Here is a 15,853-nt window from a genome sequence, read left to right as displayed (position 1 = left end):
AAACGCATCTGTAACCGGAAGGTCGCCGGTTCGATTCTCTCTGTCCTGGTCGTTGTGTCTTCGGGCAAGACACTTCACCTACTGGTGTTGGCCGATGGCGTGATATGACAGCCTCGCTTCTGTCAGTCTGCCCCAGGGCAGCTGTGGCTACAACTGTAGCTACCTCCACCAGTGTGTGTGAATGAATAGTGGCATTGTAAAGTGCTTTGGGTGCCTTGAAAAGCGCTATATAAATCCAATCCATTATTATTATTTCTGGAATATTACCATATTTTTCGGACCATAAGGTGCACTGGACTATAACGCGCACAGTCGATGAACGGGTCTGTTTTCCTACATAAGGTGCACCGGGTTTCTATGAGGAGCTCCTTAATGAAAGAAAACAGTCGGATAAGTCAAGCTTTACTCAACTCATTCCTCTTGCTTCCTCCACTTCTGTAACATTGATTCATTCATGTTGAATTCTCTTGCAGATGCTCTATTCCCATGTTGTTGTGGTATATGTTGCTCCGGCATTTTTCACATTTTTGCTATGTAACTTTGCATCTGTTTTCATGGATGCCTGGATGTTAAACTGAACTGTTACACCTGGTAAAGCAGCAACACTGATCATTTTATTGAAGATGAAAGAATTCAGACAGTTTTTAACTCTCAGTGTGCCGCAGTGTTCGTTTCACTTTGCGACCTGAAGCGGACGGAGTTTTGGACCCAGAATACTATGAGTCCACGAGGCTCCTGGCTACGGTAGCCATAATACTCCAACAATCCATCAAGCGGTGCGGCTTCGTAGCTTACGATAGTCGTACTAAAACATTTTTGACAGATTTTTGAGCTCCACGTAAAATCGGTTTGAGGCCAGTAAACAGTAAAATAAGGTGCACTGGTTCACAGATGCAAGATGGCGCCTGTGTTTGGCTGTGCTGCTGCCTCTGTCCATCTGTTTGTTTACTTTTCATGTTGTGCTAGTGTCTTTTCTACACTTTTGTCCAGCATCATCTCCCTCCGGATTTATGATTGCCATGCGTTATTGCGATAGCGTTAAATCTGCTAATGATAATTTTCAGAGTCAACGAAACACGGGTGTTTTCCCGGTTTACCTCCATTCTTGCTGGTCAGCTCTTTTTTGCTTCCCAGGCCTCATCGGAGGTAATGGGGGAAGAGAGCGGGCTTTTTTGGGCTACTTCGTCGGCTTAGCAGAGAACTGGATCTTCAGGGGCTTTACTCTTGGGCTGCTGCCAATAAGATACGCCTGAGACTTGTTGGAGCTGGATTATTCCCCACAACTCCCTGTGTTAACCACCCGGGCTGTCACCTGAAAGCATGGAAAGCCACAGCTCATCGCAGTAGGAACCCTGATTTACCGTGTGGCTCACCACATTGACATTGAGGAAGTTCAGGGTCTCTCCAAAGATCCTCAGGATTTTCTATACAGGCGCTGTGGAGAGCATCCTCACACAGAACATGACATCGTGGTTCGGGAACAGCTGTGTGAAGGACCAAAAAGCTCTCCAGAGAGTGATCCGTACAGCAGAACGCTGCTGCAGGATTGCTCTCCCCCCGCTTCAGGACACCTACACCAGGAGATGCTGGACTAGAGCAGCGCAGATACTGAAGGACCCGTCCCATCCTGGCAACAAACTGTTCCAACTTCTGCAATCTGGTAGAAGGTTCCACATCTTCCGGGCAAGGACAGAGAGACTCAAGAGGAGCTTCTCTAAACCAAGGCACAATGTACATTTCAAATTCCTTTAATTTTAAATATGTTGATATTGTCTATCCTGTAAAATAGTCAGATGTCTATTCATATTAATGTACAGAATTCACCTGCTTGCTGCTACTACTGCACATTCACCCAGTGTATATACTAATATATATATATATATATATATATATATATATATATATATAATGTTCTTCCTCTACCCCCCCCCCCCCAATTTTTGCACATGTCGAGGAGCGTGTCAGGCTACATTTCACTGTGTGTTATACTTGTATAACTATGCATGTGACAAATAAAGAACCTTGAACCTTGAACATTGTGCGGACTCTGTTCCTGGGAGTTAAGGCGTCTGTTAAGGATCTCAAAACTGGATTATAGATGGCAGAGAGTTGGTGTCGTAAACCCCCGCCTCTGTTCAAAGATGGTCGCTCACAGTGGACATAGATGGCTTCTTTCACTCCTCTTTCAAACCATCTGTCCTCTCTGTCCAAAATGTGAACATTGGCATCCTCGAAAGAGTGTCCTTTATCCTTAAGATGCAGATGGACTGCTGAGTCTTGTCCTGTGGAGGTGGCTCTTCTGTGTTGTGCCATGAGCTTGTGAAGTGGCTGTTTGGTCTCTCCAATGTAGAGGTCTGGGCATTCCTCGCTGCACTGTACAACAAACACCACGTTGTTAAGTCTGTGTTTTGGCGTTTTATCTTTCGGGTGAACCAGTTTCTGTCTGAGCGTGTTGCTGGGTCTGAAATACACCGGGATGTCATGCTTGGAGAAAACTCTCCTGAGTTTTTCTGATACACCGGCTACATAGGGGATGACAATGTTGTTGCGTCTGTCCTTCTTATTCTCCCTCGCTGGTGTCTGGTCTTCTTTTCTGTGCCTCTTTGCTGACTTTATGAACGCCCATTTAGGATAACCGCATGTTTTGAGTGCTTCCTTTACATGTGTGTGTTCGGAAGGGAAAAAGAAGGAACTCAAGACAGACGCAACAACATTGTCACCCCACTTTGCAGTATTTATTTGTAAAAAATGTTTGGAATCATGTATGATTTTCATTCCACTTCTCACGTGTGCACCACTTTGTGTTGGTCTTTCATGTGGAATTCCAATAAAATTGATTCATGTTTGTGGCTTTAATGTGACAAAATGTGGGAAAGTTCAAGTTCAAGCCACTGTATATGCAGGGGCGGATCTAGAGAAATTTTCTCAGGGTGGCATGAGGGTGGTAAACAAATCAAATGAGGTGGCAAAATCAAAACCTGTTTTTCAAACACATATGCAGGTGGTTACATGTGGTTAAAATAATTCAAATGCAGTAAGTATACACGTTTTTCATATAAATATAGTTTATAACTTAATTATTGTCTGTAGTGTAATTAAACACTTTAGTTACATAAAACATGTGAGTTTTGATGCTATGTACTGTATAGCCTTGTAAGGAAGAGGACTCCCTTACTGCATTTATTTATATTATCTGTATAGCACTTTAGAGCACACCTTTCACTTTATTAAAAGCACCTTATCAAACACTTTATGTAGCATTGCACTTTAAGCATGGATTTGCACACAAGAAGTTTAAATATTTATTGACTATTTATTGGGAATTTTAAAATCAGTTGGTAGCCTTATTTCAGATCCTGCACAGCTGCTCCTCGTCAAGGAATGTGGTGGTTGTCTGTCAGGAGAGAAGAATGGTGATTGAGATTGTGATTAAGGTTTACCAATAAGGAAAACTAATGCAAATGTCTGTGTGAAATCAAAGGATAAAAGTGGTGCAAATAAGTGTTTGTAAGTTAATGATTACTCACCTTTCTTGCCTGTGTCCTCTTCAAGGTGTTTGGGCAAATGTTTCCCCGGGGGTCCAGACACCATTTAAAGGTTCCGGGAGAGACCATTGGTAAAGAGAGTGTGGTGAATCTTTTTGTGCTTGGGTTTCTGGGTTTTTATAATATTGGGTTTGGTGTAACATTAAAGTGTGAAATATTTATTAATATGTAAATGTGAAAATGTATTTATGTATTTATTTATTCTTATTGATATATTGTATACTGTGGTGGAAGGTTGGGATTTAAGAATTTACCTGAGAGTGGAATAATGGTTAAGTCTGTGACAGCTGAACATATTTAAGGCTGCCAGTTGTCATTAGAGCGTGGATTTTTTGTGCTGTGAAGAAGCTCGACAAGTTAATTGTTGTAAGGAGAGCCGTATAGAAAATAAATACTTTGTTCCACTACACTTGCCTTGGTCTGTCTCACTGTGTTTCCAGCTGCTAAGGGCTGCCCTGTTACAAGCCTGTATAACAAATACATATGTAGCCCAATAAGTATAAAAACCCACAAATTATGTGTGCCAGGAAAAAACAATGTTGGTCCACCAAAAGAGAGGAGAGCAACACAGGGACAAACCTGCAGGCCTGACAGCAGGAGGTGTATCACTCTGCTGGTTTTGTACTTAGTGACAGTGTTTACACTGCAAATGTGCCTTTGTGACATTCATCAGTGCCCTCACTGACACACAAAACAAAACAACTACACAACAGAACAACTACACGAGACAACACACTAACTAACTACTCCACACCAAACGTCACAAATCTCCCACATCTAAAAACTCTCTCTCTCTCTCATCAACAACCAAATCCCACTTAATTAATTGGTTGACATGGTACATTTTTCCATTGGGCTTTTTTTTTCTATTATTGTACGATCTACTGTACAATATAAAGCACATTGAGGCGACTTCTGTTGTGATTTGGTGCTATATGAATAAAATTGAATTGGTCAAAAAGGACTCCAAGGTTCCTCACAGTGTTACTGAAGGCCCAGGTAACGCCATCCAGAGAAAGAATGTGGTTAGATACCATATTTATAAGATGTTTAGGGACGAGAACAATAACCTCAGTTTTATTTGTACAAGATCACTTTGACATGCTGGTAGGAGGAGTCAGGAGATGACTTGCTCTCCCTGCTGAGCCACCCGAGGAACCTTCAGGGTGTAGTCATTCCTTTTAAACTGAACCTTTGTTCTGCTTGTTTTTTGACACACAAACAGCACTGTTGGAATGTGCCACACACAGAGTGTGTGCTCACATTACGTGGCATATTTGTATTGTGTATTGAGCCATCAGCTCTGACGCACACAGTATAAACAGCACATATAAAGTCCACAGTGTGAACACAGAGCAGGGAGTGAACAGGCTCAGGCAGCAGCAGTGCTGATATATGCCTGGCCTCCATTCTTCTCATTAAAGCTGCCCGAGCCTCCAAACAACAACATTCACACATGTGAGCCTCACAAATATCACTGACAACCAAAAGTCCCATTTTTATATTGATGTCAGCATTATTCCATCATGAAGCAACGATAGAAACACATCTTCATTTCATCTCTGTTGGAGCCTTTTGTTCAGTGAAAGGACAAAAAGCTGCCAGCAAATCAGATTCACTCTGCTGCACTGAAACACTGTGGACACAGTCTGGAGACACGCAGACTTTAAACTTTATTTGCATGATGTGAAAAGAAACCACATCATAAATGTGATCATGTGGGACTTTAGAAACAGGATCGCCGTGATCAGAGAACCCGGCCTCTTTAATAACCTGTACTGATCTTTTCACATCTGCATCATTGTTGCGACAGCGGAAGGGATATTTCAGTGTCAGGACTGAAGGTGGAGCTTTGTGCGTGTCAGGGTGAGGCCGCAGCAGCCGCCTCCAACCGGAGCGCTCGGGCGTGAAACTAGGAGGAAAGCCGACGTCCTCTTTTCTCAGAAGTGATCTGTGGCTGCTGGACTTCATTCCTCAAATTAACAAAGTGTGAAGCTGAACTCTGAGCTGTGACAGTGAAGCAGTGTGAGAGTGTCAGTAGATGATCAGCAGAGGAAAGTGAAGCTGCTGTGAGCTGATGTCCTGAAGGGCTTTTAAAGAGTCTCTGAGTTTGACAGGAACATGAAGATGTTTGTGGTGTTTGTGATCCTCCTGCACGGTAAGTACACCTTCCTCTCTCTGCTCTCATCATCAGCTTTTCTTTCATCTCTCTCTCTTTAATGTGTTGAAGTGCAGCAGGAGGAGATTTCCATCAAACACTGGATTCTGATTCAGATCAAACTAACAATCCAAAGCAGCAACTTTCAAATCTCTGGATTCTTCTTGGTGGTTTCCAGATGAGCTACATATTTAAGTAAAGTACAGATACCTTAAAACTGTACTTGAGTACTTACTGTCATGGTCCTGGGTCATTTTGACGCAGCCTTCTCTGCTTTCTTGTGTTTCTATATCATGTTGTTCTAGGAGTTATTCTATGAGTCCTAAGTTGTTCAGTGTAGTTTTTTGGATTTCCCCTCGTGTCTTTACCCCCAGTGTCTCCCTGTGTGTATTAGAGTTCTGCTGCCTTGTTTCCCCTCCTTATGTTTTATTCCATGTTTCCCAGCCTGTCTGTCTGAAACCTGCACAGACATGCTGGGACGGCATGTCTGTGCAATATTTGAATACTAGTGATTAAGGAACTGACCTCCCAGCCCATTGTTCCTTCAGTGGGCTGGTTTCAGTCATTATGCAAAGGTACTGTTTATAAGGTTGAAACCTGCAGTCAGCTGAGACTGAAGACGTCACTTGGATGAGTGACGAAACACTTCTCTCACAAAACGCTACGTCCAGATGAACAGAATCAACTTTTTGGGATAATCTGAAAATACTGTGTTATTTCCACTGTTGCGTGGATGATATACAGCTGTATGTTGCACTAATTGCAACAACACAAATGTATTCTGAATCTGTTGCTCTGATGTAAAACGCTTTGATCAGCTTAGTGATTTTAGATCTGGATTCCTCTCAGTCACTCCCAAATCTTTAATTTGTAAAAAGACTTGAAAATCTGTCCTCCGACATCAGGACTTCCACTCACAGTCTGTTTGTGCTGTTTGACCCTGACTTTTTTTTTTTTGGACTCACAGATCACATCAGTCACACATTCTCATGTGTGTCTCAATGTGTCTAAACTTGATCTTTACTTTAAAGTGACTCATGGAGTCTCTGTCTGTGTGTCCTCAGTTTCCCAGCATGCCTCAGCTGTGGAATCATATGAGGGGGCATCATTTGTAGTGCTGCCCTGTGAGTTTGACACTTTCAACCTAAGAAATGCCTCAATGGTGTGGAGTCGCTCCGACCTCAGTCCTCCCACCGTCCACCAGCGTCAGCTTCAAGGAGATGAACTGAAAGATCAAAACCAGCGTTACAGCGGCCGAACATCCATGAAGACTGACGCTCTGGAAACTGGAGACCTCAGCCTGAACCTGACCAACCCCCAACTGTCTGACAGCGCCACCTACACCTGCTCCATCAGAGACTTTGGACGTGAACTCAGTTGGAGTGATGTACAGCTGCAGGTCAAAGGTGCTGCAGGTCAGCAACAAACACCTGCTGTAGACACATCATACATCATTCAGATAAAACTTATCAGAGAAATCATATTGGCTCTTTGATTGAAATGTAGGCCTATTAGGTCAGTCAGAGGTCAAAGGTCATGCTGTTCTTTTTGTTTCCCCACAGAACAGTTTCCATCCTGGGCCACAGCTCTCCTGGTTCTCCTGGTTCTTCTTGTGGTTTCTGGAGGTCTTCTATTTTATTTCCGGCACTATTTCATGTCAGGTGAGTGTCTCCTCCTACACTACCCATAATGCCGATGTTCAGCAGGTGTCCTCTGGTGGCTCCTTGACTGTGGCTCACACAAACTTGTTCCAGAAGCTGAAAGAGTTGAGAGTTACAAACAGCTGATACAGAGAGCTGAAGAGAAACTTCCAGGTTTGTTCCAGAAGTCAGAAAACCTCCTTCAGACTCAGTCATTGATCAGTGAAACAGCTCCACAACACGACTTTACTAAACAGTGTGTGTGCTTCACTGCATTGATCTGACACAGAGGCTGCATGTGGACAAGCTGTTCTTTCATTATCTGCAATTTAACCAGTTTTACTTTTTACCAAAAGTTTCACTGCGATTGGTCATGAGTTAACAGAGGTTACAAAAAAAAACAAACTAATACTCGAGAACACAGACATGTGAATAATATGTAATAACTTTACAATACAATCACGATCGTGGCTCACGAGGTTGCAGTTCATCTTGTAATCGGAAGGTTGCCGATTCGAGCCCCCGACAGTCTTAGCCATTGTGTCCTTGGGCAAGACACTTCACCTACTGGTGGTGGTCAGAGGGCCCAGTGGCGCCAGTGTCCGGCAGCCTCTGTCAGTGTGCCCCAGGGTGGCTGTGGCTACAATGTAGCTGCCATCACCAGTGTGTGAATGTGTGGATGACTGGTTGTCTAAAGCGCTTTGGGGTCCTTAGAGACTAGAAAAGCGCTATACAAATACAGGCCATTTACCATTTACAATGCAATGTACACCAACTCACTGTAATCCAATAAAGGTTAAAAAAAAACAATGTTAAAGAGACCTCCATGATAAGATTTTATTATACATTTATTTTATTATACTGTCATTAATATTTATTATTTTCACACAGTGGTCACTGACATCTAATATTTGTGTGTTGGTTATAGTTATATAAAGGTTCAGGATCAATGTGATGAATTTAGAAGCAGAAAAATAAAAAAAATCAAAATCAAATGCATAGCATATGCATGGTAATCAAATAAATGTATGAATAATTTTTGTGTGTGAAGGAAACTCCTCATTTACATGAACAAACTGGAATCTATCAGATGTGATTCAAACCACTGCAGTGAATTTCCTTTAATAACTCTGGTGTGTTCTAGTGTTTGTAGTAAAATGTTGTGGTCTACACTGAGGTCTAACAGGACAAGCACAGGAATAAGTCCTCTGTAAAGTAAAGTAAAGTAAAATAAAGTAAAGTAAAGTAAAGTAAAATTTTATTTATATAGCACCTTTCAAGATAAAATCACAAAGTGCTTTACAGAGGCAGAAAACAGACATTAAAATCTAAAACAAAACAAAATCAACCAAAAGTGAGTTTAAACAGATACGTTCTTAACTGCTTTTTAAAAGACATGACTGAGTCCACAGATCCCAAACTCAAAGAGAGCGAGTTCCAGAGTCTGGGAGCCACTGATACAAACGCTCTGTCACCTTTTGTTTTTAACCTTGTATGCGGGACAGCCAGCAACCCCTGGTCACAAGACCTCAGGGACCTGCTGGGGTGATAGGAAAGAAGAAGATCACTTAAGTAAGTTGGAGCTACACCGTGCAGGGCCCTATAAGTCATGATTATGATCTTAAATTGGACCCTGAACTTGACAGGGAGCCAATGCAGCTAAATCAGCAGGGGAGTGGCATGGGAGTGTTTGTGATGCTTTGTCAGAAGCCTGGCAGCAGCATTCTGAACACCCTGCAGTCGTTCCAGGGAGGCATTACTTAAGCAAGTAAACAAGGAATTACAATAATCTAAGCGAGATGAAACAAAAGCATGAATAATCATTTCCAATTCGGAACGTGACACAATGGGACTCAGCTTAGCGATATTTCTTAAATGGTAAAAACAAGAGCCAACCAAAGATTTAACGTGTGTGTCCAGCGTCAGAGCTGGATCAAATGTAACACCAAGGTTCATAATGGATGATTTAATATAGGAAGCAAGAGGGCCTAGATTTTTAACCACGAGGGGAACAAATTTCTCAGGAGCAAAGACAATGACTTCCGTTTTATCAGCATTTAGTTGAAGGTAATTACCAGCCAGCCAATCTCTAACGGAGTCTAAGCAGGACTGCAAGATTTGAAGCTTAGAAACATCAGGTGGCCTAGAAGAGATATATAGCTGAATATCATCTGCATAACAATGATATGAAATATCAGAGAAAGAGCTAAGAAGTTGCAGAAGAGGGAGTAAATACAACAAAAACAATAATGGTCCCAAGACAGAGCCCTGAGGCACCCCATAGGCAAGAGAGAAAGATCGATTTGACAAATAGGATTTAACCCATTCCAATGCGGTACCCGATACACCCACCCAGTGGTTTAATCTATCTAACAAAATAAGATGATCAACAGTGTCAAAAGCAGAGGTCAGATCCAGCAACATCAACACAGTGCACTCTCCAGCATCATAATTCATCAAAATATCATTAGACACTCTAAGAAGTGCAGTTTCGGTAGAGTGAGCCAGACGAAAGCCAGATTGAAATTTATTAAGAACGTTGTGTTCATCTAGAAAATCCATGAGTTGCTTGGCCACAACCTTTTCTAAAATCTTGGCAATAAAAGGCAATTTTGAGATGGGTCTGTAACTGGAAAGCAAAGAAGGATCAAGTTTAGGTTTTTTTAAAAGTGGGTGAATAGCAGCACTTTTACAGTAAACAGGGACCTGACCAGAGAGCAGAGATGCATTAATAATTTTACGAACACTAGGACCAATAGACTCAAAAACATTTTTAAGTAAAGATCCAGTTAAAATATCAAGGGGGCAAGAGGATGGTCTCATTGAAGTAACCAGCTTCAACAACTCAGGCAAAGACACTGGTGAAAATCTTTCAAATCTGACAGGCTTAAGTAAAATCCGAACAGGCAAATGGTACATGGAGGGAGAGATTTTGCTCCTTACATTGCTAACCTTTTAAGGAAACAACAAACAACAACAACAAAGAAGGAAAGAAAATTATCACAGTCTTCATTCGAAGAAATAGCGACAGCAGCAGAAACCGGAGCAACAATATCCCTAATTGTGTCAAATAGAACCTTAGGGTTACCTCTGCTCCTAGAGACTAGGTTTGAACAATAAGCAGCCCTTGCATCACGAACTGAAGCGTTAAAAGAAACTAAAAGGTCTTTTAAATAAAAGAGATGAACCTGTAAACGAGTCTTTCTCCACAAACGCTCAGCTTTACGACAGACACGCTTTAAACAGCGAATGCTGTCGTAACAGGTCATAAGGAGACCATTAGTAACCTTTACTACAGCTCATGTTGTGCTTTGTTGTCCTCTCAGTCCGCTCGGTGGGGGTGGATTCAGGGGTGGAGTCTGTCCAGCTGATCTGCAAAACCACAGTTTGCCTGCCTAAAGATGCTAAAGTGGAGTGGAAGGATGCAAACAACAGGAAGGTCCACATGTATGAGAACGGCTCTGACCAGCCTGAAGAACAGGACGATAAATACAAGAACCGAACAAAGATGAAGAGAAACTTACTGGAACCTGGAGACCTCAGTCTGACCCTGAAACAGCCCACAGATGGAGACAACTCCACCTACACCTGCACCGTCTACAGCAGGGAGGGAAACATGCTGATGGAGAAACAAGTGGAGCTGAAAGTCAGAGGTCAGTGCTGTAGATACAAGTCAAAGGTCAGAGGTCAGACTGATGATGGTGGTTCAGTCTCAGTGGGCTCCATCCAATAATGTCACAGTGTTAGCATGTCTGATGTTTGTGGCTGTTTTGGTTTTTATTTGATTTCCAGCCAAATGTAAAAGCTTCAGCAGATGAACTGTAGGAGCAAAGTTCATGTGTGAGACTTCATCTGAAAGGTAACATCTTCTAGTTTCTGAACATGTGTTTGTTTAGCATGTGGCTGAAACACAGGCTAAGCTAAGTCAGCTCAAATCTCAGTAACAACCTTCTTTGGTCCTCATCTATAATCAGTCGTATCTGAGTCACAATAACTAGAAGATGATTTCTAGCAGAAGTGTGAACATCTCCACATCCTTTCTCCATGTTATCATCCAAAGCTGTGTGAAGTTTCAGAGCTCTGCAGCTAACAGAGACTTTCAGTTTGCTGCTCTCTTCCTCTGACAGCTCCATTCTTAGGGAGCGTTAGTTCTCTGTTTCACTTTATTCCACTTATTCAGTCTGATGTTCTCTGATTTCTTTCTCTTGTTTAGTGTCTTAAATGCTGCCAGTGCCTCTCTTTGCTGTAACCAACCTTTCTCTTTATTTCTGAGCTTTTTAAGGACTTTAACTGATGCATCAACCTTTGAAAATGGAAAGAAATCAGTCAGATTCATGGCTGCATCACAGTGTCACATGTAGTTCTCCACATCAGCTGGATTATATCTATAGCAGCAAACAGCAGCTGATGCACAAATCTTTGTCTGTGTTAATAAAGTTGGATCAGTTCAAACAGTTTGTTGCTCTGCACTTGAAAGCAGCTTGTACAGTTTCCTAACTAATACTGTAATTCTGTACATGAGATTTTATTGGCTGTTAGTGAGCCAATCAAGAACATTCAGACCAATCAGGTAACTGTGGGGGAGGGATGTGGAGTTGACCTTTTGGCATTTAACCACGAGCTGTAAACATGAATAAGGTTAGCAGAGAATAATGTCTGTTAGTGAGGTGGATGTAGAGTTTAGCAACGATAGAGTTGGGTGGTCCTCACAGGACAGCCACTACAAACATATGATTTTATAGAATATGATGCATTACTGCAGATTCAACACAATAGAAAGGATTTGAAATGAGCTCAGCCTTAAACATGTGCAGCAGTAATATTGATCCACAGACACTGATGGGAACATTTTTCTGCACAATAAGTACTTTGACTTTTCATACTTTATGTACAATTTGCCAGTACTGCAGTTTTGTGTGTAGTGAGGTGTTTTCATGGTGTTTTCTTGGTGCTTTTACTAAAGGAAGCTTCTATCAAATTCTTCCAAATGTTGTCAAACTGAGCTGTGTGATGAAGTGAGTGTGACAGAAACACTCAGACTGTGTTTCTTACTTTGTTGTCCTCTCAGTCCCCCAGGTGGAGGTGGATTCAGGGGTGGAGTCTGTCCAGCTGCCCTTCAAAACCACACTTCACCTGCCTGAAGACGCTAAAGTGGAGTGGAAGGACAACAATGATAATAAGGTCCATGTGTTTGAGAACAGCTCTGACCAGCCTGAAAAACAGAGCGAGTTTTATAGAGACAAAACGAAGATGAATCAAAACCTGCTGAAAACTGGAGACCTCAGTCTGACCCTGAAACACCCCTCAGACTATGACAACAGGATGTACACCTGCACCGTCTACAGCAGGGAGGGAAACATCCTGCTGAAGAGAATGGTGCTGAAAGTCCGAGGTCAGTGCTGTAGATACAGGTCAAAATGTGGATTGAAGCTTTTTCTGTTTCTATTTTGATATTTGGTGGATTTTCATGTGCTTATTTAAACTGGACGAAACCAGCTGTGAGTCACTGCAGCAGCTCTGTGCCAACAACCAACCAACACCTGGGTGGAGTCCCAGCTGAAGCTGAGAGATACTCAGAGACAGAAGCAGCTGTATGGAAGCGTTCTACAGGACGGCTGACACAAACCTGATGTTACTGATGTCTCCTAGATAGATCTCATGGACCAAAGGCTCTCTGTGTCATCTCGGCTCCAGCTGAACTAAACTGAGAGTGAATTTGGGCTTTCAGGGAGGGGTGAAAGCAGAGCGCTGTAAAGGAAAGGGCTGTGATTGGTTCAGAACACGTCAATGAGAAGAAAGGAAAGCTTCAGAGCAACATGAATGAAACAAAGTGTTTTGATGACGACTGAAAGCCAAAACTGTCCCTGAAATCAGAGTTCAGGGGCACAGCCAGAAGACAGAGAATCGTGGAAATAGTGGTCAACAGGTACTTGATGGAGTGTTTCCTGCTTGCTGGACTCCATATCATATGTTAGCAGAGAGTGTCTGGCTCTTGATTGGTTGAAGTGGAGAACATCTGCTGCAGAAAGATGCCTCCTGGTCCATGGTGGACATAGATGTTTTCTTTCACCCCTTTCTCAAACCGACCGCCCTCTCTGTCCAGAATGTGAACCTTTGCATCCTCAAAAGTGTGATCTTTGTCCTTGAGATTCAGATGTACAGCTCAGTCTTGTCCTGTCGAGGTGGCTCTTTTATGTTTTCCAATTTAGACGTCTGAACATTTCTGGCTGTTAGCACGAATGCTCACAGCAAATCTGGGACTGTCCAACAATTGCTCTTAGAACTGTAGAAGCTTCTCGGATGAGAGGTGAAATGTCTTCAAGAAACTTAAAGAAGTCCAGAAGCTTTTCTTTCAAAGTTCCTTAGGCTTTTTGGAATATGCTTTGTGCCCACGTGGATAAGGATGGTGTCGGCCTCTGCACAGGATCGTATTCTGCCCAGAAACTTTTCTAAAATGTTGCAGAGTATGGGCAAAAACAGAGTGCATGTGTTCTGGAATAGCAGTGTTATAACTAGTTTCTTAGCAGCCAACAAGATGGTGTATTGGTCAGAATACAGGAAGGAGGACAAGAGGGTTCCACTTTGCTTAACTGTTGAAGTCAGCTGGTTTTTTGTCACCTTAACTCATTCACTGCCAGCCATTTTCAAACGTATGCTTTCAATTGACGTCTATAGACGTCAATGGCAGTGAATGAGTTAATAGACAGTGTTGCAAATAAGCTGCCATTAGGGCAACTATATTACAGCAACAGTGGTTAAGCTAACATAAACTCAAAGGTGTCTTATAAAGAATATTTAAACATCCATCTTTGCATATACATATCAACAACATAATGAACAATAACTGATGTACTGCATTCATTGTCAATCACTTGAAAATGATCCCCAACATTTCTCGTGCTGTCTTCCTTGGGAGTTCGCCTTGTAATCGGAAGGTTTCCGGTTCGAGCCCCGGCTTGGACAGTCCCGGTCGTTGTGTCCTTGGGCAAGAGCTGTTTCTCTGCTCCATCGCTTCATTTAGTGCAGAACAAGAGTCACATGATGCTGCTCTGAACACCAATCACACTTTGTACAGCTCATGTTGTGTTTGTTGTCCTCTCAGTGTGTCAGGTGGAGGTGGAGGAGGGGGCGGAGTCTGTCCAGCTGCCCTTCAGAACCACAAAAAACCTGCCTGAAGATGCTACAGTAGAGTGGGTACGCTATGACCCTGAACCAGTAATAGATGTCCACGTGTATAAGAACGGCTCTGACCAGCCTGAAGAACAGCACCAGGTTTACAGAGACCGAACGAAGATGAATGAAGACCTGCTGAAAACTGGAGACCTCAGTCTGACCCTGAAACAGCCCACAGAGAGAGACAGTGGGAAATACATCTGTGGAGTTCAGAGCAAGAACATCTGGATAAGATTCAAAACAGTGCAGTTCAAAGTTAAAGGTTTGTGTGTGTGTGTGTGTGTGTGTGTGTGTGTGTGTGTGTGTGTGTGTGTGTGTCTCTGACTGTCTTGTGTCTCCTCTGCAGGGAGAGTTCAGGTCCAGGATCAAACAGGGGACATCAGGAACAGAAGCAGCTCCATTGATCCGACTCCTCTGATGGCTGATCAATCAGTTTGATCTGTGTGTTCTTTGATTATTGATCAGTGATGTCAGAGTGGAGTCAGTGTGATGTTGTTGTTGTGTGTTTGAGACTTTTAGTGTCCATGAAGGTCTCTGCTGCCGTAGATCCTCTGAACTGTGACAGAGGTCTCACTCTGGAGGAAACTCTCAGCACTTTCCAGCAGCTCCTCCATCATGGAGGACGTTCCCTCACTGTAACAGGTGGAGGAGAGAGGAGAGGAAGCACAGGTGGATCCTCTGAGGAAGAGGAGCGTCCTACAAACCACTTGATCACATGACCAGAGGGGCGTGGCCTTCAGTGGTAGTAATAAAGGAACAGTGCACATATTCCACTTTGAAGGCTCATCTCCAACAAAGCAGACCTGTGATCACTTTGACTCAGTATGATGGATTGTTTGGATTTGTCTTTCTTTCTCTGGCTTTTCTTGTGTGTCTTTGTATGTTGGATAGAGTCATGTGACCTGCCCAGGGACGACACATGGAAATGAGCAGTTTAGCTCAAATCTGGCAGGTTTCCATCTTCTGTTTTTATCCTGATGTCCCTGAACATGAACACTGTCCCTGTCAAATACATCCAGATACAAAGATCAGATCTACTGAGCATCATCAGCGTGTCAGCTGCTAACTGCATTGTGTATTTTTATACTGATGTACATCTCCTACACTGAAGTACTCTGTTATAAACTTGGTGCTCAGTGACTGAATCTCATCATCATAAACTAAAATTCATATGAATCTCTGCTACACTTAATGCAACATAAATCTGACCATGAGGCCACAGACACTCTGCACCGCAGTCACACACTGCTCTGTACTGTGAATGCACCACATTAATTCAGACTTAACAGTTTATCCTGCACAAAAGTACCCAGTATTTTCATGCAACATTCAAACAA

The 15,853-nt window shown here is 42.6% G+C and overlaps 1 protein-coding gene across 4 annotated transcripts; it reads left to right on the top strand.

Moving 5' to 3' along the window:
- The first annotated feature begins 5,595 nt into the window (after positions 1-5,595).
- On the top strand, positions 5,596-15,217 carry LOC146634234 (uncharacterized). 4 transcript variants are annotated; one of them, XM_085375764.1, is made up of 7 exons: positions 5,596-5,703; positions 6,768-7,109; positions 7,266-7,364; positions 10,670-10,996; positions 12,412-12,524; positions 14,598-14,778; positions 14,863-15,217. In XM_085375764.1, exons 1-7 carry the CDS (start codon positions 5,667-5,669, stop codon positions 14,952-14,954), a joined length of 1,191 nt encoding a protein of 396 aa, XP_085231890.1. In that variant the 5' UTR covers positions 5,596-5,666; the 3' UTR covers positions 14,955-15,217. The 4 variants fall into 4 exon arrangements, with proteins under 4 accessions (XP_085231890.1, XP_085231883.1, XP_085231876.1 ...); XM_085375757.1 differs by having other exon boundaries at positions 12,412-12,735; positions 14,446-14,778; XM_085375750.1 differs by having other exon boundaries at positions 7,266-7,370; positions 12,412-12,735; positions 14,446-14,778.
- Positions 15,218-15,853: the final 636 nt, after the last annotated feature.

Source organism: Diplotaxodon limnothrissa, linkage group LG3, assembly GCF_057381915.1.
Source record: "Diplotaxodon limnothrissa isolate DT_005_m linkage group LG3, D_limnothrissa_male_GT1.1, whole genome shotgun sequence".
In the NCBI taxonomy this organism is placed as follows: Eukaryota; Metazoa; Chordata; class Actinopteri; order Cichliformes; family Cichlidae; genus Diplotaxodon; species Diplotaxodon limnothrissa.
The sequence above is the reverse complement of the archived record's forward strand: the minus strand, read 5'-3'. Positions and strand labels throughout refer to the sequence as shown.

Bases quoted from the DNA above. Each gene is read 5' to 3' on its own strand.
- LOC146634234 (XM_085375744.1), top strand. From the start codon at position 5,667: ATGAAGATGTTTGTGGTGTTTGTGATCCTCCTGCACG. The intron at 7,119-7,265 runs GTCAGCAACAAA...GTTTCCCCACAG, and splicing joins GCAGGTCAAAGGTGCTGCAG to AACAGTTTCCATCCTGGGCC. The intron at 7,365-10,669 runs GTGAGTGTCTCC...TTGTCCTCTCAG, and splicing joins CCGGCACTATTTCATGTCAG to TCCGCTCGGTGGGGGTGGAT.